This window comes from Strigops habroptila, chromosome 3 (assembly GCF_004027225.2).
Source record: "Strigops habroptila isolate Jane chromosome 3, bStrHab1.2.pri, whole genome shotgun sequence".
Lineage (NCBI taxonomy): Eukaryota > Metazoa > Chordata > Aves > Psittaciformes > Psittacidae > Strigops > Strigops habroptila.
The window spans coordinates 37,787,500-37,813,059 of record NC_044279.2 but is presented as its reverse complement, the minus strand read 5'-3'; the positions used below and the strand labels follow the sequence as shown (position 1 = coordinate 37,813,059).

Here is a 25,560-nt window from a genome sequence, read left to right as displayed (position 1 = left end):
CCTGCTCAGAAAAGAGAGAGACAGATGCATGTCCCAGGGGGTGGAAAATCCATGTGTTTCTTACTGATGCCCTGGGTTGTCACTGGAAGAAGGTCACCTGTTTTGAGCAGCCTCTATCAGCCTCTAAGTGTCTCCTTACGCAGCCAACAAAAAGGAGACTGAACTAGAGAAAAATGTCAGGCAGGCTGGACCTTCTGCAGCATGGCCTTCACACTCACCACTTTCTCTCCACAAGAAAATGAAGCAAAACAGATTTCTTCCCTCTCTCACTCTTGCTCAACAATTAAAAATTTCATTGAGTCATGACCTCAGTGTGATGCTTGCAAAGTAACTGGATTCCATTCCAGCTCTCTCCTTTTCTAAGGAGCAACAAGGATTCAATTTTAATAAGGAAAACCTCCTGGATACCACTGAAAGTGGGCAGGCAGGATGTAAAGCTTTTTTTTTTTTTTGAGGCTCAAGTATGAAACAAACTGGAAAATGCCTTTATTTTCTAGATTTCTAGTAAAAAGATGTATAGTATAAATGATGACTGGCAAAACGAAGTATAAAAATGGCCACTGTGAATCACATTAAAGATCCAGTTAGCCTGTTATCCCTCTGACAACAGCAAGCACTCACAGCACTGGCTGCAGAGCAGTACAAGAGGAAAGACAGTGATGTGTCTTCATTTCACAGCCTCCCAGCTTCTAGCCATCTGTACTTAAAGAAGCTTCCTAAGCCAAATGCCGTACCTATCTTTTATATACCTTGACAAGTTTTTCTTTTGTCACTCTGCATGGCTACGTTTTGAACACATTTACATTTTTAGTCATGCCACCTCGTGACAATGAGTTGTAAAGTTTCATTCGTTAGGTACTGACTGAAAATTATTTTCCTTTTAGCTTCCAGAGTTTTCTTATTACAAGAAATCATTCATACTTGTTCACCGTTAATCTTTCCCATGTCACCTGTGATTGCATAGATTTTTCTTCTACCTCAAATGTCTCTCTCTACACAGAAGGTTTGACCATCTATGTCACACTTCCTGATATTTTCATTATGTCCTTTCTGAGATGAAGAAATCATAGCTGCTTGAATAGACACACACATTTACTATAGGTTTATACAGGAGTATGCTTTTTCTTTCTATGTATTCCTTTCCTAACAACTCCTAAAGCCCTGTGGGTCCTTAACCATCACTGAGTTTTGGGGCTTTCAGAGAATTATCCACAAGTACACTACTTGCAATTTATATCCCCCCCCCCCCCCCCCCAGCATAATGTAGGTATTTCCAGGTCCACAACTGCTGTCTGAAGAGTTGTGTTTTTTAGCCTTAGATGCCTCATTTCTCATTTATTGATTTTGAATTTCATCTGCTGTTCTGCTAACCACTCAGTATCATAAGATCCTACTCAACTCTTTGGTCACTCTTTGGTGACCATTCCAAGGACTCCAGCACCAACCTGTCACCTCATTATTTCCCCATTTTCAGTTACAGAAGTAGATAAAAAAAAAAAAAAGCCACAGGCCCCTCTGCAACTCCAGTGGTAACTCTCCTTCTGTTCTCCAATAAACTCTTGACTCCATCTTTTCCCTGGCTTCTTTCACCTTTTATTGATCTAGAAAATTACTCTCCTCTTTTCTATGACAGTTTATGAAATGTTTGTGAAAGTTTATGAACTTTCAGTGGTGGACCTTGTACAAAGCCACCAGGACTTATCATTCAGTTCTACTGCTGTGTTGGGTTCTTTTTAAATTCCCATCTCTAAATTATTCATTTCAATATTTCAAATCTCATCTCAGCTTCCCTTAATGATTTAAAGCTAAACAAGACTTGGAAAAATCACCATCTATTGGTATGCAAGAGGAATTTTCTTTCATTAATGAAAAAAATCTCTAAAATAGTCAGTATTACAGGAAGGCTTAATACAGACTACATTTACTCTGAGTAAAACAAAACAATAAAGCCAGCTTATCAGCAAAAAGAGGACAATTCTTGTACTGTTACCTCCTTACAGTCTTTTACAATTGGCTGCATCATGGTAAGGTCCTGATGACTGCCACCCATAGCACTGCTTGTACTCTTGTTTCTTGCATGGCCTTTCTTAAAAGGAGTTTTTCCACTAGACTGAAACTCTTTAGTTGGAGATGTTGGTGAAGTAGACAGTACTAGTGTTTTCAGTGCTGCTACTTCAGCCTGGAGGACATCAATCTTGGGTGGGAGATAAAAATGAAGTCATTAACAAACAAAAATATTGTATTAGGCTATGAATATGTTAAGTTATTTAACAAAATTTCCAGTTATCTTAGTTCAATTCAAGACTTTATCTTCCAACAGTACTAACACGCAGATGCCTAAGCAATTGCCTGCTGTTGTAACACTGGCTTCCTATGCACCTTGACAGCTACCTGATGCTGAAACACCAGTTATGTCCACAGGTTTTAGCTAAGAATATGTCAAGGCAACACAAAACATTATTACATTTTAGTAATGTACACAGGTTATGCACTATTTACATCTTAATGATTCACGCTTTAGATTTATAACCATATGAAAAGACAAAGCAAGCAAGCAGGAAAAAACTTACCTTTCCTTGTGCTTCTTTTAACTGTTTTTCTGCTGCAGCTTGTTTGACATTAGCTTCTTTAACCATTTTGTGTGCTTCCTGTAAAAAATATTTAGCTAGTATAAATGCTTCAAACAAATTTACAAGGTCCCGTAAAAAAAAACAAAAACCAAACCCAAACTAAGGACACACTTTTGCTTCACAGAGACTATTTGTAAATAGTAAGTTGTGCAACAGCCTTGATAGCAGTTACATACCAAAGAATACCTACAGATCTATCATTTGGATTGATCACTGGCCCACCAAGTTTCTTCTCCTTGATCCTGAGCCCAGATTCAGAAATACAGCAACTCCACCCATCCCCCTCCAGTAGGAACAATACCTGTCATGAACGCCAGGCTCCAGTCATGCTTCAGTGGCTGACAAGTCAAGTTCCTTGACCCCCAAGAGAAAGACTCAACCAGTAGCAACAAAAGCAACATGGGCACAGTAGCACATTCAAAAGAACTTCTCCCTTCTTCTATCCAGAATAACCAGTTTTAATCAACTGTGAATTTCTACATGAAGGAACCGGTCAAACAACTATGTCTAAATTCTTACCATCAATGAAACAGACAAAGCAACAGCTTAAGCATAGTTTGTGGGTTAATAAACATTTCTTAAGTAGAACAGAAAAAGCACTAAAGCTCAATCCAAGTAAAGAAACAAGGCTAAGCCAATCATGAAGCAAGCATAAAAGGACTGGGGATTTTTTCAACATCCTTTTACCTCATACCTCTAAGACTTTTGTCTGCATAAAGTATTTGTTTAGGCTCTGATCCAGCAATTTGCTCCTGTGATCAAATTACTGTTCTTACTTGGTACTTACTGAGCAACAAAGATTGAAAGATCAGAGCCATCAACTACGTTATTTGCGATAAGATCCTTCTCATATCTGTAAAGCGCCTAGCACGTATCTGGACGCTATATAAATAAAACAAAAAAGTTCATACATCATCATACCAGAAGATCTGGCTCCCACTGGCATACAACACAGCTGTATAATATGGGTTTGTAAAATTCTCTTAAGTAACAACAGACACATGCAGGAATGGGAACATACACATTTATACAATGTGTACAAATACATTTAACATTGAGCATGCAGTTTCTGCTTAGTGATGCACCTTGGAAAGCAAAGCATGTTACAGTGCTATTACAGTGTAATAATGTAATATATACATCCAGCTGTGCAAAACAAGTCTCAATCCTCCACTGAAATGCGTTAATATAAGCTCTAGCATATCCACTTATATGGTCATTGAAATTAGTGGGATTCAGAGTAGAACGTGAATTCAAGAGCTGTAGATCCCAGTGCAAAAACCAAGAAACCTTAACACTGTTGTCAGCACCTCTTAGTGAAATCAAACCACAAAAGAAAATTCAAGTGACATGCCCACAACAGTTCTAATTAAAACTCAACACCGTATTTCAAACATAGCTTTAACAAATTGATACGTTGTTCTAAGTTATGAAGTGTCATTAATATAAAACTCCAGATATTTTTATGCCTCTACAGTTAAACTACCTGCCCAACATTTTCCTCTCCCCCCAACATACACAAGCATTTATGCTAAAAAGTATCTTTTCAGTCTCCCGTTTATTTTCTACACAGACAAACTGCTTCTTATTTTAAGTAACTTTGCCCAACCAGGATGATGAAATAAAATGCATTGCCAACCCACAGAGCAGTTTGTAATTTGGTTTTTAAGTGTCAGTATTTTTCAAGGTTTTAATAGCACTTTTATACCAATACAACATCACATGTTTAAGTACTGCTTCTAAAACATACTTCATGTTTTATCTTTATGCTAATGCTGAAAACCAATACTTACAATATGGTAAGCATACAAATCATCTTTGGATTATGAAATTTATTCTGACAGTTACAGGTATCACAATTTAGCCTCTAGGCATTCCTATATATTCCTGTGATAAAATAAGAACTGATCCCGCTACAAACGTAGATTTAAGATGGGGTTTTTTTGTGTACTACAAGCTCACAATCTTTGCTAGCATTTCTCAAATGCAGAGGTCCCACTTAAGCTTCGGACTTCTCACTTGGTAATCGGGCTTCACCCCAGTGCATTACTCACTATTAATGTTTCTTATCAACTCTGTGGGAGTACCATGCTGCCAGACCCAAAATTCAAAAGCTGAGCATGGTTATGTACTTGGTACCTCCATTGATCTGGAACTACCTTTTTTTTTTATTTAGTCACCATGGCAACCCCAAATTTAGCTCTTATCTAGATAGCCTTGTTGTCAGACAGAGAAGCTGTCTCAAAATAGTTATGCCAAAAAACCAAGCCTAAATAGTTTTAAGCTTTATATTTTCTGTATTTTCTTCATTTTGCATCTAGGCAGATTGACAGGCTCAACAAGGTCTCTTTCATCTAAGTGGAAAGTCTACTGCTTGCTCTTAAGCCTCTACTTCAACACACCCAGGCCTTCAGGACACAAATCCCTTTATAAGCTTATTGCAGAAAAATTCAGCATACAATATACTGATTCTACATAAAACAACTGTCTCAGCTTCCTTTAAGTATATCACATGGAAGACTCCAACAAACCTCAAACAGACTAGCTGTAAGTTCTTCCAATTCCTGTCCAAGTTGATCTCGCACTTTAGAAAGCCTTTCACATTCTTCATCTTTTAACTTCAGCTCCTATGGAAAATTGAAAGTTATTTATTCTGACTTAGATTAGTAATTTGGCCTTTTAAAGCTAATACCACAGAGAGGGGGGAGAAAAAGAAGAAAATAAGAGGAACATAAACCTTTGCTAAACAAAGCCTTTCAAAATATTCATCTTAACACTAGAAGCAATTAAATTAATGCAGCACATACATGGCTATTTCTTCCTGCTATACAGAAATATACCAGGCCAATCTAAAGTATCTCTAAGCTAAACACCAGCATTTCCAAAATACTCTAAAGTAAAAAAAAAAAAAAAAAAATTTCCTGGAAGTATAGAAGACTAAAGTCACTTAAAATATAGAACAAATTAATTATTGGGACAGACAGAATACCAGTTCTGTTTACCCACTCCTTAACAGACACTGAAAGAAAGTAATCCTTTAAAAACAAAAATAAATTGAAAAGCTTTGTCTCAAGACAATCCCCACTTCTAAAAGAATCTTAAAACATATTGTACTACAGTCTCCTGCATATTTCCTTGCAACTAATACAATTTCAAAATCATACTGTAATTGTATCCCTGCTCTTGTTTATGCAGATTTATTAATCAACTTAATGAAATTAAAAATGCTATTTGCCTACATCACTAAAATCTGAGTGAAGAAGGCCTCACCATACCACTTTTAAAGTAAGATTTTAACACAGATTTGGCAGTATAAGGTTACGCAGACCCAATCTCATCTCTACTGTCCCAAACCTGAGGGAAAAGTGGGGTAACTTGCTGAGAAGTACAAAAAGATCAACAAGAAATTTGAAAGGTTTCCTCTCTCCTTCCCCAACCATTAAGCCCTGGAATATCTGGGAAGAAAGAGAAGGATGGAGAGAAAAAGGGAAAGAAAAGCAGCAGACAGCCAATTCTGACCTTGCAAGCATTTTTTTTTTTGGCCATAACTCCCCTCCCATCCCCATCTAGTTCTTCCTCCTCTTCTTTTCCCTTGCCAAGCTAGCTATTACACTACCATCACTCCTGAAATGCAAGACCCAAGCCTGTCACTGACATGTTAAAGACAACAAATACAATCTAGCAACGATTTGGTTTGAAAATCTCCAGAAACAAGTAAGCAGCTGCCTTCAGAAAACTCTGGGAGGCCAGTCACTACAGTGTCATAAGGAGGCCCACATGGCAGCTTCCCTTGTGTTTCTGGGAGATGGACAGTATTTCTCCTCAAGTCTTCACGCTGAGTAATGTTGTACACAACGATGCAGGAAACCACATCTTGCCTTGCAGCATGCTGGTATTATTGCTCTCAATTTCTGCAGTGAGACTGGCAATAGATTTTCCTCACAGATGAAGGGTCCTGTTTGACTTCAGCTCCTAAATTTGTGTTTAAGGACTGTCCTAGACTCATTTAGTATCAAAGGCATTATTTCTCCCTTCTTCTATTTGGTTTTAATTTTGGACGTTTTGACTGATTTTTAGGCTAGTTAGTTTGCCTTTTTTTTTTTTTACTTTCCATATGCAACCTTTTAACTACTTTGAAAACTTTTTTTTTTTTATAAAACCACTTTGTTTTTTTCAAACATGGTATTTCTCAAATAGCACTCAACTCTTACTTACTAGCTACTGTTCTGCACACAGTGACCTATCTCAAAAAAGAAGAATAAAAAAGGGAAGAGAATAAAAAAGGAATATAAAATGCCAAAGAGAAAAAAAATACTGTAAAAAAGAAAAGGCTAAAAAAATAACTGGGGAAACAAAATTTAATTAAGTAATATCGTGTTGGTTTAAAGTATTTCCCACATAAAGTATGGGGTTTAATAAGGAAATAAAAGATTCTGATGCAAAATGTTTAAAGCTCAAGTTTCATGTGCTCCTATAAATGCAGAGAATACATCCAACACATTTCCTTTGGTTTCCTTCACTGATTTGTAAGGAAAATGCTACATACACATCAATACATCTTAAAAGGAGATTATACTAATATTCAGGTCAAAAGTTATCAAACTCACAATGAAGACAGAACTACCTCAGGTTCACTTTTGGGCAACCACTATCAATACAGTATTTTAAGTAAAACGGTTATAGTTTTGCCTGCAACTGGAAACATTCGGGGAGCTTAGATTAAGATTTAGGCAGACAAGTAAAGCTGCTTAATGAAAACAGAAAGCAGACACAACCAGTCAGTCTACTATGCATGGCTGCTTAGCCAGATTTGTCAAACCCTGGGCAAGTTTCCATGGCATGATTCAGGAGGAGCGTAACATAACATTTCATTTTGCCAAGCAAGTTTAATAGCTTGAGGTTTTTTTAAGCAGGGCAGAAATAAAGAGTGCCCAAAGCAAAAAGCTTAGCAGTTATTAAAAACATTACTACTGCCCGTGTCTTAAAGGCATTACTGGAGACTTCCCAGCCATACACAATACAGAGGCAGAAAAGACAACTGAGTGTGCCAGACTCATCCATGCTGCAGTCCTTCCCAAATTACCGTTCTGAAAAAGTAACTATATGAAGCTGATTGGCACAACACACGCAGTTACCGAAGTAGGTAATAAAAAAAAATTAACTTGCATGGGAAAAAAAAATTAATCCTATATCAAAGAGTCATATTATTGCTTATTTCACTTTGATCTTCACAAACTACAAGGTGGGTCTTTAGAAAGAACCAGTGAGATAAGGAATGCAAATTACTGCTTCAAAACCATTCCTATTTTAAATTCTAGAAAGGAAAGTCATCCTGTATCTAGTTCAGCAAATTAACCAAGTCAGACCTAAATGCAGAAGACCAAGGAGAGAACAAAATTTTTCTACAGATATGACCTACAATCAGAACTATAGGATACTGCTAAATTCTGAAGTTGTCAATAAAGTTTGTATTTATATTAGAATGCATTTCTGTTTATGTGGTCTTCACTCAGCACCCAACTTCAACAAGCTGCAGAAAAATTAGTCCATTGCAACCACATTTACAATGTTATTTAATGTGAGAGAAGGTCCAGAATATCTCTTCAGAGATAAAAGCATTTCACAAACTATTGAATTATCTTATGATGCGAGTGAAGATGCCTCTGTTTTGCTTGTGTGTAATCTACTTGCCTGAGAAAATTTCTGTGCTTATGATACACTACAACGGCATCAGTCAGAGGTGTGGAAACTGGAAACTTTCATCACTCAGCAAGGAACTGCTAAAACACCTTCAGAAAACCAACCCATCTTTAACAATTACAAGCCAGTGGCATTACATTGCCAGTGGCAATTTTGGTTTAGAAAAGCTTGAAAGCATACTTTTCAGTGGAGTTCTGGGATGGTACATTATTCTGGGACATCTCACCTTTAGTGTTTGTTAATTTACAAGCAAATGACAACAGAAATTTCAAAATGCTGGATGCACTGTATAGTACTACCGGAATTTCTGGGTAGTTATTGTGAGTCTACTTATTCACAGAATCATAGAATAGTAAGGGTTGGAAAGGACCTTGAAATCATCTAGTTCCAAGCCCCCTGCCATGGACAGGGACACGTTGCACTAAACCATGCCGCCCAAGGCTCTGCCCAACCTGGCTTTGAACACCGCCAGGGATGGAGCATTCACAACTTCCTTGGGCAACCCATTCCAGTGCCTCACCACCCTCACAGTAAAGAACGTCTTCCTTAGATCTAATGTAAACTTCCCTTGTTTAAGTTTGAAGCCATTACCTCTTGTCCTACCACTACAGTCCCTAATGAAGAGTCCTTCCCCACCACTCTTGTAGGCCCCCTTTAGATACTGGAAGGCTGCTATGAGGTCAATATTATGTATGGATTATTCATTAATCCATACAGAGTTTTAAGATGTCATGGTTTACTCTGGAAAAATAAAGAGATTTAACCAAAAGTGTTAGCCTGTGCAGAAACACTACAACAATGGCAATGGCTTCTACTGCATTGGATCCTTTGACAATATAGGCAGAATAATGGAAAAGAAAATCTACTTCAAATCCTCTATCAACACACAAGATATGAAGACAAACAGATCAAATTGTATCACTCTGTTTCTGAGATGAAGAACGCATACAGAAATCGAACCCTTTGAAAGAAAAATCTAGATCCAAGGATCAGGTTCTTAAACTACACTGAAATTTACAATACTACGTTCTGTACTGTCATCTCTTTCATGAGAATCAGTGTATTGGGGTGGAAAAAACTCTCAATTTACCTCTAGTAGGGAAATACCAGTAATTTAGATTTCTAGTACAAGAAGTCAAACATGGTTTTACTTGTTACCAACAAGCCTACAGATCTTACTCTGAAGACTGCAGGAAGCACAGAATTCATTCTCAATCCAAATATGGTATTTGCAACCAACATCCCTAGCAGACTGCTCTTTCCTCATCAGAGGAGGGGGCTAACCATCAGTGACAGCTGATAATTTCAACACTCCAAGAGAAAACATATCAACACAGAAACCAAAGCTTCCCTCTGCAGTCATGGATGACATTGTTACATTGACAGCCTGATCCATGAGGGAATAACTCCAGGGCCAAATCACACAAAAATTCAAGGAAAACATGACTATGAATGGCCATAACTCAGAAACTACAAGCAAGGTATCCAAAATACATGCAATGTGCTGGTTAATTGAGATGAAAAGCAAACAAAAGACACTCCTTTGCAAGGACTCCACTAAACTTGCACATCAAGAAACACCATGTACCAAAATACCATCACTATTCTCTCAGATGTTAGCTACATGTGGTTGATCACCTTCAGTAACCATGGTGACACAGCTCAATCCAAATATGGGATAAAAACTGCAAACGCATACAGACACGAGGAGATAAGGTTGCAGGTATTGAATCACCAAGCCTTTTAACACCTTCTCAATTTTCCTGATGCTGCTTTAAAAGGATAGCAGCAAAACAAAGAGAAAGGTTCCCATCACCTAAAGCAAGGGCTTTTCAGCTGCACTTCACAGAATATAGCCAGAAATTAAGTCTTCAGTAGGAAAAAAAGAAAAAGGAGCAGGGGGAGGAGGGAGGGAGGGGCCAAAAGTTACCTGCGTGGTCTCAACAAAGAGTGAAAAATTATGTCATTTTAATTAAGGGAGCATTTTAAGGCAAAAGTATGCCCAGTCTTATATGCTGCATTAGTACAGAATGCTGCCCTGCTGTTATCTCTGACCCAACCTTTCTCCCAATCTTATGACATGATTTGGTGCTGCAACTGACCCTCGACTGAAGTAAAGAGTGTATTTTCTCCTATCAGGAAACATATTTTTGAAAGACTTTTTTTTTTAAATAATTTTGCCAACAGTGCTGCTCATGGAGAAGTGAAGTCTGCAGTCTTAAACACAAGGCATACCCATAAACGAGAAAAGAAAACAGAATAAATCTTTAGTCTCTTCCTGATTAATTTCTTCCAGAACAATACTTAAATGTCTAAATTACACACCATACATATATTCTCCAATACAAAAAACTGAGAGCATATCAAGAGAAAAGTCACACAGAGTTACACTCTAAGCAGAGACATGAAAAAAAAATTAGACAGTGGATCCCTATACTTCAAAATTCCTATTTCCTTTCTAGTTTGCCTTCTGATTGCAACTGCAAAAATTCAAATCAATCCTTAAATGCATATTACAATAGCATATAGTTTGGGTAAGAAATTTGGAGCAAATGAAAAATGCAAGATAGCAAATTTGTGATTACTTTGTTCACTCCTGGGAAGTCTAGCCTGTAAGGTTTCCAGGCTCAATGAGCTCACAAAATTCAAGGGCTAACTGTAATTCTCATTTTTCTCACTGTTCCTAATAAACAGCACAAAGACTTACAGAGAATTTAAAACCATCATGCAAAAAACAACCAGCTACTCACATGAACAATCTATTAATCTTTACAGATATTTAAACTGTGTACTCATCAATAAAAGTGAATGGACTTGGAAACCATAGAATCAGAGAATGGTTTTGGTTGGAAAGGACCTGAAAGATCATCTAGTTCAAACACCCCTGCCATGGGCAAGGACACCTTCCACTAGACCAGGTTGCTCTAAGTCCCGTCCAACCTGGCCTTGAACACTGCCAGGGATGGGGCAGCCTCAGCTCCTTTGGGCAACCTGTGCCAGTGTCTCACTACCCCCATAGGAAAGAATTTCTTCCTAATCACTAATCTAAATTTACCCTCTTTTGGTTTAAAACCATTCCCCTTTGTCCTATCACTACATGTCCTTGTAAAAAGTTCCAAGTTTAAAGACTGCATGACATACTGAATATCACACAGTGGGCACAGCCCTATGTGAACAGCCATGACTTTTTGCAGAAAGCAATCAGAGATGAATTAGGGATAGAAAAAACTAGTCCTCATGCAGACGGTGGAAGAAAGCAGATATTACAGAAGAATAGGGTTTATTGTTGTACAATCTGTCAAGAGTCCTGCTGTGACACCTGTGTTACTCAGCAATTCTGAAACAGTGCAAGTTTGGGAAGGCAAGCAGACAAAATAAGTTATCCATCCAGTAACACTGGTAAGAATCAACCTGGTAGGTTGAGAATTAGCAAGACTTCTGACATCAGCGGTCTCAAGTTAGTGTTGAATTGCTTTTGTTAAGAAGACCCAAACAGTTTGAAAATACATAACATGTAGTTAATATGTCCTAGCAGCCTTAATGGCATTTCCTTAAAAGCAACCTTAAATTTCAGTGTGAAATAGGAAACACTGTGATACACACAGTGAGACAGTGATATACACTGGAATAAGATTTTCAGATAAATCCAAGGTAACAGTAGCAAATCGGAGTTTTTGAGTACATTAGCTGTACTTCGGTGTAGTCAGGAGCTGGAAGAACTTTTCTGAAGTTTAAACTTTAATTTGCTCTTACTTTCTAAGGTTCCAAGTTTAACTGCTAGGATTATATATTCACATGCGAGGTCCTCAAACTTAACTCAGGTTAATGTTTCCTTTCAGCAGTCAAACACTAAGCAAACAAACACACTAGCAACTACTCAGCAATAAAACAATCAACAGAAGAACTGATGTCAGAATCCATATTTAAGATTAACACTAACAAGTGCAAACGCAACTATGACAGAAACGATGACTACATTTAACAAGATGAGGTAACAAACAGAGGAAAGCAAGTTCAAACACAAGATAGGATGAGCCTAAATCTAAACAAGAATGGAATCATGTAGAGGAGAGGAAAGGGCACAGATACAAATAGCACAAAATCTACTCAAACACTGAAGCACAGGGATGTTAAAATTATAAATAATGGCTTTGCATTTATATAGCACCATCCATCCAAACAAGACAAAGCGCTTTACAAATATTAATGAATTGAGCCACAGTGTCTTCAAAGGTATCCATATTCAATTTGAAGTGTGGTGTAACAGTGATCTAAAGAACACCAGTGACATCTTCATTGCTTCTTTCCTAGGCAGGCGTTTCCCTATGAAACATCACAAGCACCCCTGTTCTAAAGCATTTCTGTATTCCATGACACATGCTACACTTATACACTCTGGGAGAAAGAAAACTTGAGCGGTATATAATCAGTGTCTATAAATACTTACACAGTAACAATGGAATGACAGAAAATTACTCTATTCTCAACTGGCAGAACGAAGGAATGGTCTACATTTCAAAGAAAAAACATGTTTAACCAGATATTGCAGCAAAAGCTTTCCATGGTTAAGTAGCAGCAGCACTACAAAAATTCATTATCAAGGAATAATTCTAAGACATTAGCACTGCACACATTCAGCAAACTTTACATAAAATAATTACGTCCTAATAATTCTACAAGAAATGAGTAGACTCGACTGCGCCTTCTGGCTCATCTACCATTCTGCAGTATTAGAACCACTTTGAAGAGAGAAAAAGCAGGAGGAGACAAGACAACAAGCCTTACCCTCTGAGCTTTTGCAAGTTCTTCTTTCAATCGTTCATAGCCCTTTTCTCTTACTTCCAGTACAGATGGGCTCCGTAAGTGAGATAAACTGTCTGTACTCAACCCAAAAATATCTTCATTTCCTTCAGCAACATCTGCTACTGTAGCACCCTGCAAAAACTCTCTCTCTACGTTATTGCTCTCCTTTCTGGAATTATTGTGATTGAATGACCCACTCTGGGGTCCAGAGGTAGAACAAAGTACTGCGTCGGTAACATTGATGCTGTAAAGAAAGTGATATATTTTTTTTATTTATAGAATACATTAAGAAGAAATATTTTAGAAATGGCAGTAGTGGTGTTGAATGTACCATTATGGACACAATTTAATATTACAACATTTTAAGTAAAATTAAAATCATATCTTTAGTAAAGCAAACAGCTTATATGCAACAAACATCAGCAATTTAAATAAAAAGACACACAGAACTTACCTGACACCTGATACTTCCCCACAATTCAGTTGTCTGGGAGATGAATAAACAGGTTGTGTGGGAAGGTCAGAAACATTTAATGCATTGGGTTGGATTGGTGTGGAGGACACAACAGAAGGATGTGGTCGGTAGATAACACTGGGTGAGGTAGTTTGTTCCTGAGTCCCTGGCTCATTTACTCCAAGAAGATCTGGTGTAGTAGGCGAAGCGAGGTTCACTTCATGAAAGCCTTCCAAGGGATCACTGGCCATAATAAAAGCCTCATCATATGAAATCCTGAATTAAATAATCACATCATCAGAATGCAAGAAGGAAATACTTCATTATATCTGACAACTATTTGAATTAAAATAAAAAACACACAAATATGTTTAAAATACTTCATGATATAATAGAAACTCTGGACTAATCTTGCAAAAGTATGAACTTCAACCACAAAAATGTTTTTTCCACATATTACACTGTTGAGTCCAGAAGATCTAATAGTGGACTCCACATCTAATTGGGATGATGACATCAAGAACACACCCTGTATCATAAGACAAAGCTATTTTCCATATAGCCTAAAGCTGGTTTGTATCAAAACACAAACATATTACATTCAGGAAAGGGGGGCAGACCTGGGAACCAGTAAGGGGGGGGGGGGGGGGAAATAAATGTAATTTTAAAACCTAAAGCTTCCACTTTTAATCTCAACAAAGCAAATAATAGAATCATAGAATCATAGACTCGTAAGGGTTGGAAAGGACCTTAAGATCATCTAGTTCCAACCCCCCTGCCATGGGCAGGGACACCTTGCCCTAAACCATGTGGCTCAAGGCTCTGTCCAACCTGGCCTTGAACACCGCCAGGGATGGAGCATCCACAACCTCCCTGGGCAACCCATTCCAGTGCTTCACCACCCTCACTGTAAAGAACTTCTTCCTTAGATCTAATCTAAACTTCCTCTGTTTAAGTTTGAACCCATTACCCCTTGTCCTACCACTACAGTCCCTAAGGAAGAGTCCCTCCCCAGCATCCTTGTAGACCCCCTTCAGATACTGGAAGGCTGCTATGAGGTTACCACGCAGCCTTCTCTTCTCCAGGCTGAACAGCCCCAACTTTCTCAGCCTGTCTTCATATGGGAGGTGCTCCAGCCCTCTTATCATCCTCGTGGCCCTCCTCTGGACTCGCTCCAACAGCTCCATGTCCTTTTTATGTTGAGGACACCAGAACTGTACGCAGTACTCCAAATGGGGTCTCACAAGAGCAGAGTAGAGGGGCAGGATCACCTCCTTCGACCTGCTGGTCACGCTTCTTTTGATGCAGCCCAGGATACGGTTGGCTTTCTGGGCTGCAAGCGCACACTGCCGGCTCATGTTACGCTTCTCGTCAACCAACACCCCCAAGTCCTTTTCTGCAGGGCTGCTCTGAATCTCTTCTCTGCCCAGCCTGTAGCAGTGCCTGGGGTTGCCCCGACCCAGGTGTAGGACCTTGCACTTGGCTTGGTTAAACTTCATAAGGTTGGCATCGGCCCACCTCACAAGCGTGTCAAGGTCCCTCTGGATGGCATCCCTTCCCTCCAGCATATCAACCGAACCACACAGCTTGGTGTCATCGGCAAACTTGCTGAGGGCGCACTCAATCCCACTGTCCATGTCACCGACAAAGATGAAAACAGAAATCAGGGAACCTTCAAGTAAATTACAGTCCATAGCAGTTTTGGTTAAATTACACATCTGATACTCTAACAGTTCACTGAAAGGGCAGAACTAACCAGTAAGACTTCTCATGAAGTATGAGGATGTGTATTTAATACATCACATTATTAAGTGATGATGACAAGTGCCATCATAGCATCATACCAAAAATATATTACAGGTAAGAGTACTAAGAATTGGCAATTTAACTGACAGTATCTTTTAATTTTTTTTTAATTCCGTATGTTTTTAGAACATCAACAGAGAACAAGTGCAACACATGAATTTTACAAGCCCCAACAGGAAGCTGTTTTCCAGCCATTTATCAGAGATCACAAAATTCTTTGCATGATTCAAAACTATGAATTGGAAGTAGTATGGAGAAATTTGTGAAGGAATTACTCAGCAGTGATTATTCACTGAGGGAAAAAAAGAAAAAAAACCCAACAAAACCCAAAAACCCCACACATTTTCCATGTTATATACATAAATGAGAAAATTAAGGCTTCACAAAGGTACTTAACTTGCAAAAAAAAAAAAAAAACCCCCCAAAAAAACCCAACACTGTAGCATCCAACTGAAATAATAAATTGCATTTTACAGAGAAATCTGCTTGGATCTCACAATTGAAATCACAAGGCAAAGAGAAGATCTAGAAAGATGATGGTCATAAACACAAAGAGATAATGCCATCAACTTACATTTTCATCCAGTTAATCAGCTGCTTCATAAAACACACAGACAACACCAAGAATGGAATCCCCAAATTAGCACATGCCATCATGTCTTAGTTACAGCAATACTTTTTGATCATCTTAAACTCAGAGAACACTTCAAACCTGGCTTGCAGCTCAAGTATTACACTATGCATATGCCTGTGTTAAACAAGTTGCTTTACCACATTATCAGGTACATGTGGAAGATACTCATTTGTTCAGACAGCAAGAATGTTACTAATTTTTCTGTCTCTGCTAATTGCTCCCACCCCCCAAAAAAAAAACCCAAAAAAAAAACCCCAAAAAACCAATCCACACCAATAAACCACACCCCAAAAAAAAACCAAACACACCAACCACCACCTCAAAGAAACTGCCCAGATTTAAGGGACAAAAAGGACCTTACATGAGCAAAAAGGGACAGTTTGGGGTTTTGGGGCTTTTTTCTGCAGAAAATTTTATGCACAAATTTGTTTTATTTTGAACTACCAACAGCAGTTGCACAAACACGATTTACAGAGAAAAATGCTGTCAGTTTTGTGCTTTGGAGCTTTTCTACATAACACAGAAATGAACAGCTTATGTTTGAGTTTAAGTAAGTTTGAAAAACATTATTGTTTTCCCTATACTTCTTAACTACTATAAGCATTATAATTACATGCTGTACATGATGATATAGCCTTGTTAATTTGTTGAGTCAACAAATTCAAATGGCAGCACTGCCAGAGCTACAGGACACTTCTTCAAGGTTAAATTTCAATAATGTTTTCAGCCCTACAGTGCAACTATTACATGTGTTTTACATTTAATAAACTAAAATACTGCCATCTTCAAAACACAAAATTGCAGGAACAGCTCTTCAAAGTTCATTAGCCCAGTTGAAAAATATCCACCTTGCCAGTCTCAAAGTAAGGCTCGCATCTACACAAATACATTTGCTTTCATTGCTCCCACCACCAAGTAAGCCATACCCAATACTACTCTACTGGCAACACCAGCAAGATGCCTCTTCACATTCCCAGGTCTTTGGATTCCAGACTTCAATTAACAATTGAAGTCTTCAATTAACAGAAGATGCAGGCTTCTGAACAGGGATATAGAAAGGCTGCCTGGATGCGTTGGCCTTTTCTATGCCTGCAGCACCTAGGAAAGTGCACCAAAAACCACCCAACAGAAGCACAGATTGAGAATACAGCTGAGAACAAAACAGGAACAACTCTTCTGCCACATCTTCCCCCTTGTTGACCAGTTTTCATGTCAAGTTTGAAAGACAAATTCCTAGTTCCACCGAAAACTCACAATCTGACTTGATGTTCAATGATGGTACCATAGTATTTTGCACCACCACTATCACTGATTGTTTTCAGATGCATACCCCCTTGGGCTGAAATTTCCTAGGAAACCTTTTTACCCCACAAAATCTATTTTTTAAAAAACACTATTTAGCAATTTTTAATATATTCTACTATTTCTACGCAAATCTTAGGGCTGTTTGTAGCAAATACTTTAAGTACATCAAGTAAATGATAAGCTCAAAGATCTGCCATTCCGTATCTTTATGATAATTTATACAAATTCAGTTATGTTATGAAATGCACAAAGTCATGCTGGCTCACACAGACAAAAATGATTAGAAGCCTGCTTATCTTCTAAATGCTCAAATGCATTTCTAGCTCCCTCTCTAGACTACCACGTCAATCTGATAAGCAGAGTAGTTATGTTTGTAAAAATAACTAAATAAATCTATCCCACCTATATGCTCCTACTCCTATGAGAAATGTTCCACTTAACTCCATTCCTACAGCTTTTCCACCTAGCCTGCCTATATCCTGCAGTGTTTTTAATAGTTAAAAAAAAAGATTACGGCATTTTATTTACAAGACTATCACCCTGCTAATACATTAAATATCAATCTCAGCCTAAACAGACAAGTGAGATTTATGAGTAAGTAAATCCATGCATAACTTCACAGTTATCAAAAAACAAGCTCTTTCTCTACAGTAAGTAAAAAAGTTATACAAGTTATTCCTGGCAGAGCTGAAAATAAAGTCCCTCAGCTAAACTTTTCCCATAGCCTGTCAAATGGGCACTCATAAGCATACCATCTGTGTAAAACACTTCCCATTCACAACTTTTTTCCTTCCTAGCATTACTTCTCACTTAGCAGGGAGCAGGCAGAAGCTGGGTACACCATCCATACAAGACAAAGAAGCCCATATTAAACATCTCAGTTTCAAGACTCACCAACACCACCATTACATTGTTACCAAGACGTCAGCTGAACACACATTATACATTAATAAGTCATGAAACCAAACATAAATGCAAAAAACTAGGCAATCCAAAAAATAAAAGCTCTCTTTTGGGAAAGAACTCTTCAAAGTAATGGTAACAAAAAGGAGGGGGGAAAAGCACATTAAATTTCAGTGTCATTAAAGGTTACAGGCTTGGATAAGGCTTGGAATGGGGGGCTCATATTATTGACTAAGGCAGCAATGAACAGCCTTGCTGTGAAGGAACATGAAGCACATGGTAAGCAGAGAGCTTTTACTATGAGCCAAGCTGACAGTGTGTAAAAAACCACAGTGTTGGCACAGCACTCTTCAGTAGTACTTCTGCTACTGTGAACAAAAGCTGATATTCTGACATTTCAGGGCAGCACACTTATTAAACAAAATTGTGAATTTTCTTAATACTTTTTACACCACACTAATACATGGTGAAAGTTTGGAACAGCATTCGTGCCTGCCAAATACATGATTATTTTTCTCTTGGTTGATAGCATGCAATTTGGATGACATACAAAATTCAAGTACTGTAATAAATCAGGATGAACCACCAAAATAATTCCCTTATACTTTCATCTGGAAATAATGCAAATTTGGTGGAAGCTGTCAGAATGTTGCAGCTTTTTACTACCTCTCCATTGCCACATTTGCACTGCTGACTACCCACATAACCGCATGAGGAAACCATGCTCAAATTGTTATTTTATCTAAACAAAAACGTACTACAAAGAAACAGCTTAACAACAGTCAGTTTAACACATTTCTATAGCTTCTAATAGGAATCAAGAACTGTGAACATTTTCAACAGCAGTCAAACCAAACTGTTTAATCTAATTTTCCTGTTACTACTCTAAGAGGGATCCAGCTACTTGTCTGAATCAAAGCAGTCAATAATTAAATATTAAAAAGTTCCGTGAAAAGCTGCAATTTGTTGTGGCCTGGGGGGGAGCGGGGAAGGGCGGAAAAAGTCGTGTTAAAAACTGCCTACTACAAACTCTGGAGTTCATCTTTCACAGATTGCTTTTAAATACAAGACAGGCTGAAGATGACAACTTTGAACCATTTCCTTTATAGCCTGTTTAAAAGCAATGCCAGCACCAAACATTCCATGCATCAAAAAAAATAAATCTCATTTTTAGCTTTAATAGTAAAGAGCACCATCACAACAGAATGGTTACCTGCTCAAGGTGGGGGGGGGGAGGGGGAATCACATAAGGAAAAAAAAGTTACTGTTCCTAAGCATTTTGCTGAAAAGTAAATTCTAGTTAGCATTTACCAAAAAAAGGTGCTTATTTGCTATAGTGTTTTAATCTTCACACAGCAGGCCTTTTGAAATGTAATAAAGTCTCAAGGACTTCCCTTATTAGACTCCAATGACTGCTTTAGTTAATTTGTGAGGGAGTAGGAAAGTGGATTTTTCTGTAGCAGTTCCTCAAAAGGACCAGCATTAGCCCACCACTGAGCCTGTATTCTTCTCAATGGGTTAAAAAAAATAATAATAATTCAAAATATTTGGCATTATACAGTCGGGAGTGTAATACGTTTTAAGCTCTAAAGAACGCCATGGGGAATTAGAGTAGTGGACTAATAAATACCTTTTAAAGAAGCACTTCAATTAAGTATTGCTACTCCACACCTATAGCTATGAGATGCAAGCAAGCAGTTTAAGAAGTAAAACTGTTGTAAGACATATATGCACATTAATTCAAAGTTCAAAACCAACTCAGCTACAGCTATCCAGTATAAGATACTCATCAGATGTTGGCACAGGATGAAGAAAAGTTCGGTGGAATTTTTTTTTTTTTTTTCATAAACTGTTTTATATTTAAGCTGGGCCATAGAATTCAAGTTTAAACAGCGTTATCAATGCCACTTCATCGTACAAACACAATTCAAGATTTGGCAGAGGAATTCCCTTAAGGAGAACAAAAACCAATTCCCACCTTTACAATTTTGTAATTATGGAGCCCAAGCTCACAACAATTTTCTTTTTTTAACCGGTAAGACGTGAGAGAAAAGAAAAGCATTGAACTACTCCAGTCTTTGCATATTCTACTTGTAATTTGCAAGTGACCTTATGCAACATTTTTACCAACAGATGGTAAACTGGGCACGATGGTAAATAGAAGGTAAACTGTAAGTTAGGCAAGTCTACAGAATTTAAGAGCTAGCAAAACCACATTTAGTTCAACATGAGAATATTTTTCTATTGCATTCCCACTAGTGTTGTCATATAATGCTGCGATGCAGGTCTTTTTCTGTTCTTCTGCACTCTCACGTTAGGCATCTAAACCACTATTTCACACTGTTTTAAAAGCAGCATATATTCTATTCGATGGCACGATCTTGTAAAGGATTTTTTGTTCTGCTGAACCGATGATTAAAAAAAAAAAAAATCTCTTAAAAACTTTATTACAAGGATATCTTCAACTAGAAAAACTAAAGTGCAGACAGCAAGCGTCTCACAGAAACAAGCAGCACACAAGATTCAACAACCTATATTTATGAAGTGCTTGTGAAATCTATAAATAAACATGGTTTAGAGTCTGGCAGATAGTACACCTCTTACTACAGAAAAATCAGTGCTTTGCAAGGTAGAATACTTCAAACTTTTGTTGTAAAAAAACATTCAAAGAACACTGTTCAGTTCACAGACTACCTAAACCAAGTTAATTTAACTACAAATACGATTCTCTTTGCAGACGCTCTTCTTTTTAAGACACGGGATTGTTCTGCCTTATCTTGGAAACAACATCAGAATCCCATCTCAGGTTTAAGCCTGATAACAGTGACTGCAGCATCATTCTTGCCAAGACTTGGACCTAAAGACCCTCTCATTTTCAGTTAGCACCAAAATCATCCAATTAATTAAGTAAAAATGGTCACAATTTTCATGATATGCAAAGCTTTCTAAATGTATCTCCAAGAGCACTTAAAGAAACATTTTCTTAATTTCTGAAAAACACGGTTAGCGTATTACTGAAGTGTCTAATATAAGTTTTAGTCAAGTTACAGTAAGACAAGATTTTAAATGCCATATTAAAAAGGGTCTTAAAAATAAAAATCCAAAGTACACATTTCCTTTTTGGGAAAATCCATAAACATTAAGGGGAAGGAACAGTGAGACCAGCTCATTTGGCATTTTACATTAATTTTACATCAAGTCAATAAAAGCTACAAAGATAGCTGCAGTCTATAATCAAAAGGCTTATTGTGACTGTTTCCCTACAGGAAAAAAAAAAAAAAAAAAATCATCTTTTAAATATAGTGTAACAAGAGGGATATTTCAGCCACAGCTGTGAGGTGCACTCCCATTTGTTATTTATTAAAAGCATAATGAGAACAGTAAATTATTTATCCTTCTTTGCTCACTAGGTAACATTAACCAAGCACAGCAGATGAATGACTGCCAAGACACAAATACGGAAGGCCCAACTTTAACCCTTCCCAGAACTCATTAAAAAGATCTGTAACAAAAACAACAATAAAAACATTAAAGCAGCAAGACCTTGCCCTATATTTTACTGAGGCATACAAATATTTGAACAGATGGTAGGTGCCAATACATGCTTCTAGACTGAATAACCTTACATCTGCTTCAAAAGAGAAGCTGGTAATTTCACAGTTATGGCAAGTCTGTGGAAGATTAATTATTTTAGCTATCTAGATGACTGGTTTTGATATTTCTAATACTTTTGATATTAAGAACATGCTTACAAATGAACACAGCCGTCAAAACAAGCAATATAAAGCTTGTTACACTATCTGCAAACAAAACAGACAACACTCTCAAACCGATGATAACACTGTTGCTTTTTGTCAGCAAGACGAGCATCGAGGGTATGTATCATTAAGGCTTTGGCCATTCGGTGTTCTGCTTCCAGAGCCCTGCGACTCTCGGGGACCTTGTGGAGCATCAGCACTTAGGCAGCACAAATTTCTGCACTGCTCATCACTTGCAATCAACTCGTAACCAGAATTTCCTTTCCGAGCGTCACTCTGTCACGTAACTGCATTACGAAATTCACCGTAACTGAAATCCCCGCTGCTTAACTATTAGAGCTTACAAGACTACTTATCGGCGACCAGGTATTACCCTCAATATTGCTCGAAGACCTTAAAGCGACCAGTAACGCTACCGCCGAGCGCAGCTTCACCGTCCCACGAAGCAAAGCTCCCCTCCGGTCCCCAACCCGCTACCTTCGGCACCCCTCGGCGCCACCGCCCCGGGCCTAGACGGAGAAGGGCGAAGTTCGCGGACCCAGCGAGTGTCCCTGCCCTCCCGCTCCCCTGCGCCTCCCGCCCCACCAGCCGGGAAGTCTGTAGTACCGGCTTAGCCTCCTCTCCTCACTCCAGCCCGGCCGCCCTTCCTCACGGGCCCTACATCGCCTCCCGCCGCCACCGCCGCGCTGGCAGCCCTGAGGGGAGGACGGCTGCTCCGAGCCACCGGCCCCTGGCGTGCGAAGACGGCTCTTTGTCCACCGCCGCCGGCGGCTCTCCCGGGGCAGGTGCGCCTGACACCTTCCGGGGTGACCCCGAGAACTACTCCTGCCCAGCTCCACATTCGGCGGCCGCTGGCTCTGGGTCCAAGCGCACCCCCGCCACCGACTGCCCCCGCCGCACCCACGCAAGCCCCGACGGAGCCGGGGGCGCCCGGGCCAGCGGCGCTTTCCCGCCGCAGACGGCCACAGCGGCACGGCCCGCGCCGCCCGCTGCCCCCGCGCTCTTCCGAAGGGCACCCCCAGCCCAAGCCCCCACAGCGGACGGGCGACGGGGAAGCCCGGCCACCGCGACACGGCAAGGGGCAGCTCTCCCTGGCGGTGCCGGCTCCGCCCGCCCGGGCACAGGCTCCCGGGAGCGCGGCGCCGGGCAGGTGCGGTAGCGGGGGTCCGCAGCCGGGCCGGCCGCCCCCCTCCCGCCGGCGGGACCTCGCAGCCCGCCGCCACGTACCTGCCGAGCCCGGGGAGAGCGGCCGCCGCCGCCACCGCACCGCGTCCCCTTAGACAACCTGGGGGGGGAGGGGCGCCGGGCAGCCGCCGCGCATGCGCACCGCCTGCAGCGGGGTGCGGGGGCAGGTGTGCGCGACCCCGCCGCCGCCACCGCCCCCTAGCGGGGTGGGGGTAACTGACCCCGGGGTACGCGGTCCCAGCCCTGAAGCCGCGGTGCAAGGCCGGCCCCAGCAGCCTCCCCGTGTGCTCTCCTCCACCCGTGACACAAAGTGCTGGTGAGGGACAGGCTCGGGGAGTCTTTTCCTCCACACTCCTCATAGTCCACAGGCAGTCGGGGTTTCAGGGGCCAGGAGGTCTGGCCGGAGGCTGAGGGAAAGCAGGCGCGTTGCGCGACCAGGAGGGTCGGGGCAGCCTCCATCCCTTCGCTGCCGGTGGTGCCAGAGCAGCCCACAGCAAACATGGTCCGCGAAATCCTGTTAGATCAACTAAACTAAATACTGATAACTTAATGCTGTTTCCTTAGGGCCTGGCTGGAGAGGTACCAGAGACACGGATGACACAGTGAAGGGCACAAGTGCTGTCAGGCACCACGTTTCACAAGAAGGGGGGCAGCAAACGGGCAGGCGGCAAACACTTCATGGCATCAGGAGACATTGGCCAACGTTTCTGTGCCTCCACTGGAAGAGTGTTAGCTAAAACACTGCTTTCAAGGGCAGGCGAGGACAGGGCTGTTAAAGACTGAATGTTTTGTTGCCGTGAAAAACACAAGGAAGTTAATAATTCTGTATTTAATGGTGTACGGTAACGAAGGCACAGGCTTACACAATTGAAAATGAGAAAATGCAATATATGCCAGTTCATTATCCACTGATTTTCATTCACATACTGCTCCATTTTTCATTCACTCACTGCTCCAGATCAGGTTCTGAGCCTGCCTGATGCATGTAATAATTAAAGACTAAACTGTAATTTATATACACAAGACTTGTGAAATAAGGCCACATAAAGTGCAAAAATAGAACTCACCTCCTAAAAAGATGTGGTTTTCCAGCTCTACCAGTTTGTCTGATAGACATATTACTACTGCCTCTCATCTTGGCTTGTCTATGCCCTTAAGCTGTCATTACTGCCACCCTGACACAAGCAGGGCAGCTGGGGTAATTTTCCTGCCTTTCAGAGGTTAACATGCAGCCTTCATTTTTTTTCCTTTTGAAGTCCTGGTCTTTACTGTTCAGTGTTTCCTATGCCTTTAAAAATGTGGGCAAAATGTTGGAAAGCTGCTATAAACAGGTCTACATTTTACCACTGCTCCGATTACAGTGCCAGAAAGTACGCTTTAAATGACAACAGTATTGGCTGGACGATGTACTTTCCTTGTTGTTAGTTTCAGCTGAACTGAACCATGTGCTGCAATGGTGAGGAACTCTAGCAAAAACATAATGTAAACAAGATCTTGTACCATCCAACAGTTAAGGAATCTAGGCCACATTCCAGTCAATAATTGAAACGTTAATTATCTTGACAGCTTTCCACTGAATGTGAAAGAATCCTGTTTGACCAGTACTGCAGGACATAGCCACAGACAAATAAAGTTCTCTGTGGAACATTCACCATCGCATTCACCAAGCAAGAAGTTCACTGAGGGAAAAATAATATGATAAAGGCAAATGTATCAATGCATTCATCATTAAGTAAATATATTAACTATAAATACGAAGATCTTCTAAATTCCTTTTCAGTATATAAATCTACACTGACTACCAGGGGGCTCAGGCAGCAAAAATGGCTACAGAAAATCATTGTCTACAGCTTTTCTGGAAGCAGTTTGAAAGCCTTTAAAATAATTTAATTTGCTAATACTGACGTGCAGTAGAACCCAAGCAGTGTTCTCAGAATACAGGTTTGCCAAATTAGAAGGTTCATCAGAAAGGTCATTAAAAACATGATTGCAAAAGAGACATGACAAGTGGAGTCAGAAGTTGAAAACAATGTATTAAGACATAGTAAACTGATAAGAGTCTATAATTAGGATCTGTAATCCTATAGTTTTTAATCCTGTACAGTGACTGTACTTAGCATGACAGTCTGCTGTCTTAACCAGATTAGACATCTTGCATTTCAAGAAATAAAAGCTATACAGTTCAAAGACATTTGACTGTGCTAAAATTAATCACCAACAGATTTATTTTGTCAAAGTACTCCTCTATTTTGTTGTATGTAATATTTTAAAAAGTCAGACAGTAACAAACCACAGAAAATATAACTTACATGCTTAAAATTAAAAGTTGAAACAGTTTGGATTAAATCCAGAGACATAAATGAAAAGTAAGTGATTTTTTTT

General features: G+C 39.7%; 1 protein-coding gene across 5 annotated transcripts in view; it reads right to left on the bottom strand.

Annotated features, from left to right (window-relative positions):
- The window catches only part of RAB3IP (RAB3A interacting protein), a 35,452-nt gene extending 12,121 nt beyond the window's left edge, over positions 1 to 23,331 (bottom strand). The window contains exons 1-6 of one of the 5 annotated variants that reach the window (XM_030479529.1): positions 23,221 to 23,331; positions 13,588 to 13,863; positions 13,116 to 13,377; positions 5,162 to 5,257; positions 2,571 to 2,648; positions 1,991 to 2,194 (exon numbers count right to left, since the gene is read on the bottom strand). In XM_030479529.1, the coding sequence (XP_030335389.1) occupies positions 1,991 to 2,194; positions 2,571 to 2,648; positions 5,162 to 5,257; positions 13,116 to 13,377; positions 13,588 to 13,838 (891 nt within the window). In that variant the 5' untranslated portion in view covers positions 13,839 to 13,863; positions 23,221 to 23,331. Of the gene's footprint in view, positions 1 to 1,990; positions 2,195 to 2,570; positions 2,649 to 5,161; positions 5,258 to 13,115; positions 13,378 to 13,587; positions 13,864 to 23,220 lie in introns of those variants that run through there. The other 4 variants (XM_030479530.1, XM_030479533.1, XM_030479531.1 and 1 more) reach the window with 4 other exon arrangements.
- Positions 23,332 to 25,560: the final 2,229 nt, after the last annotated feature.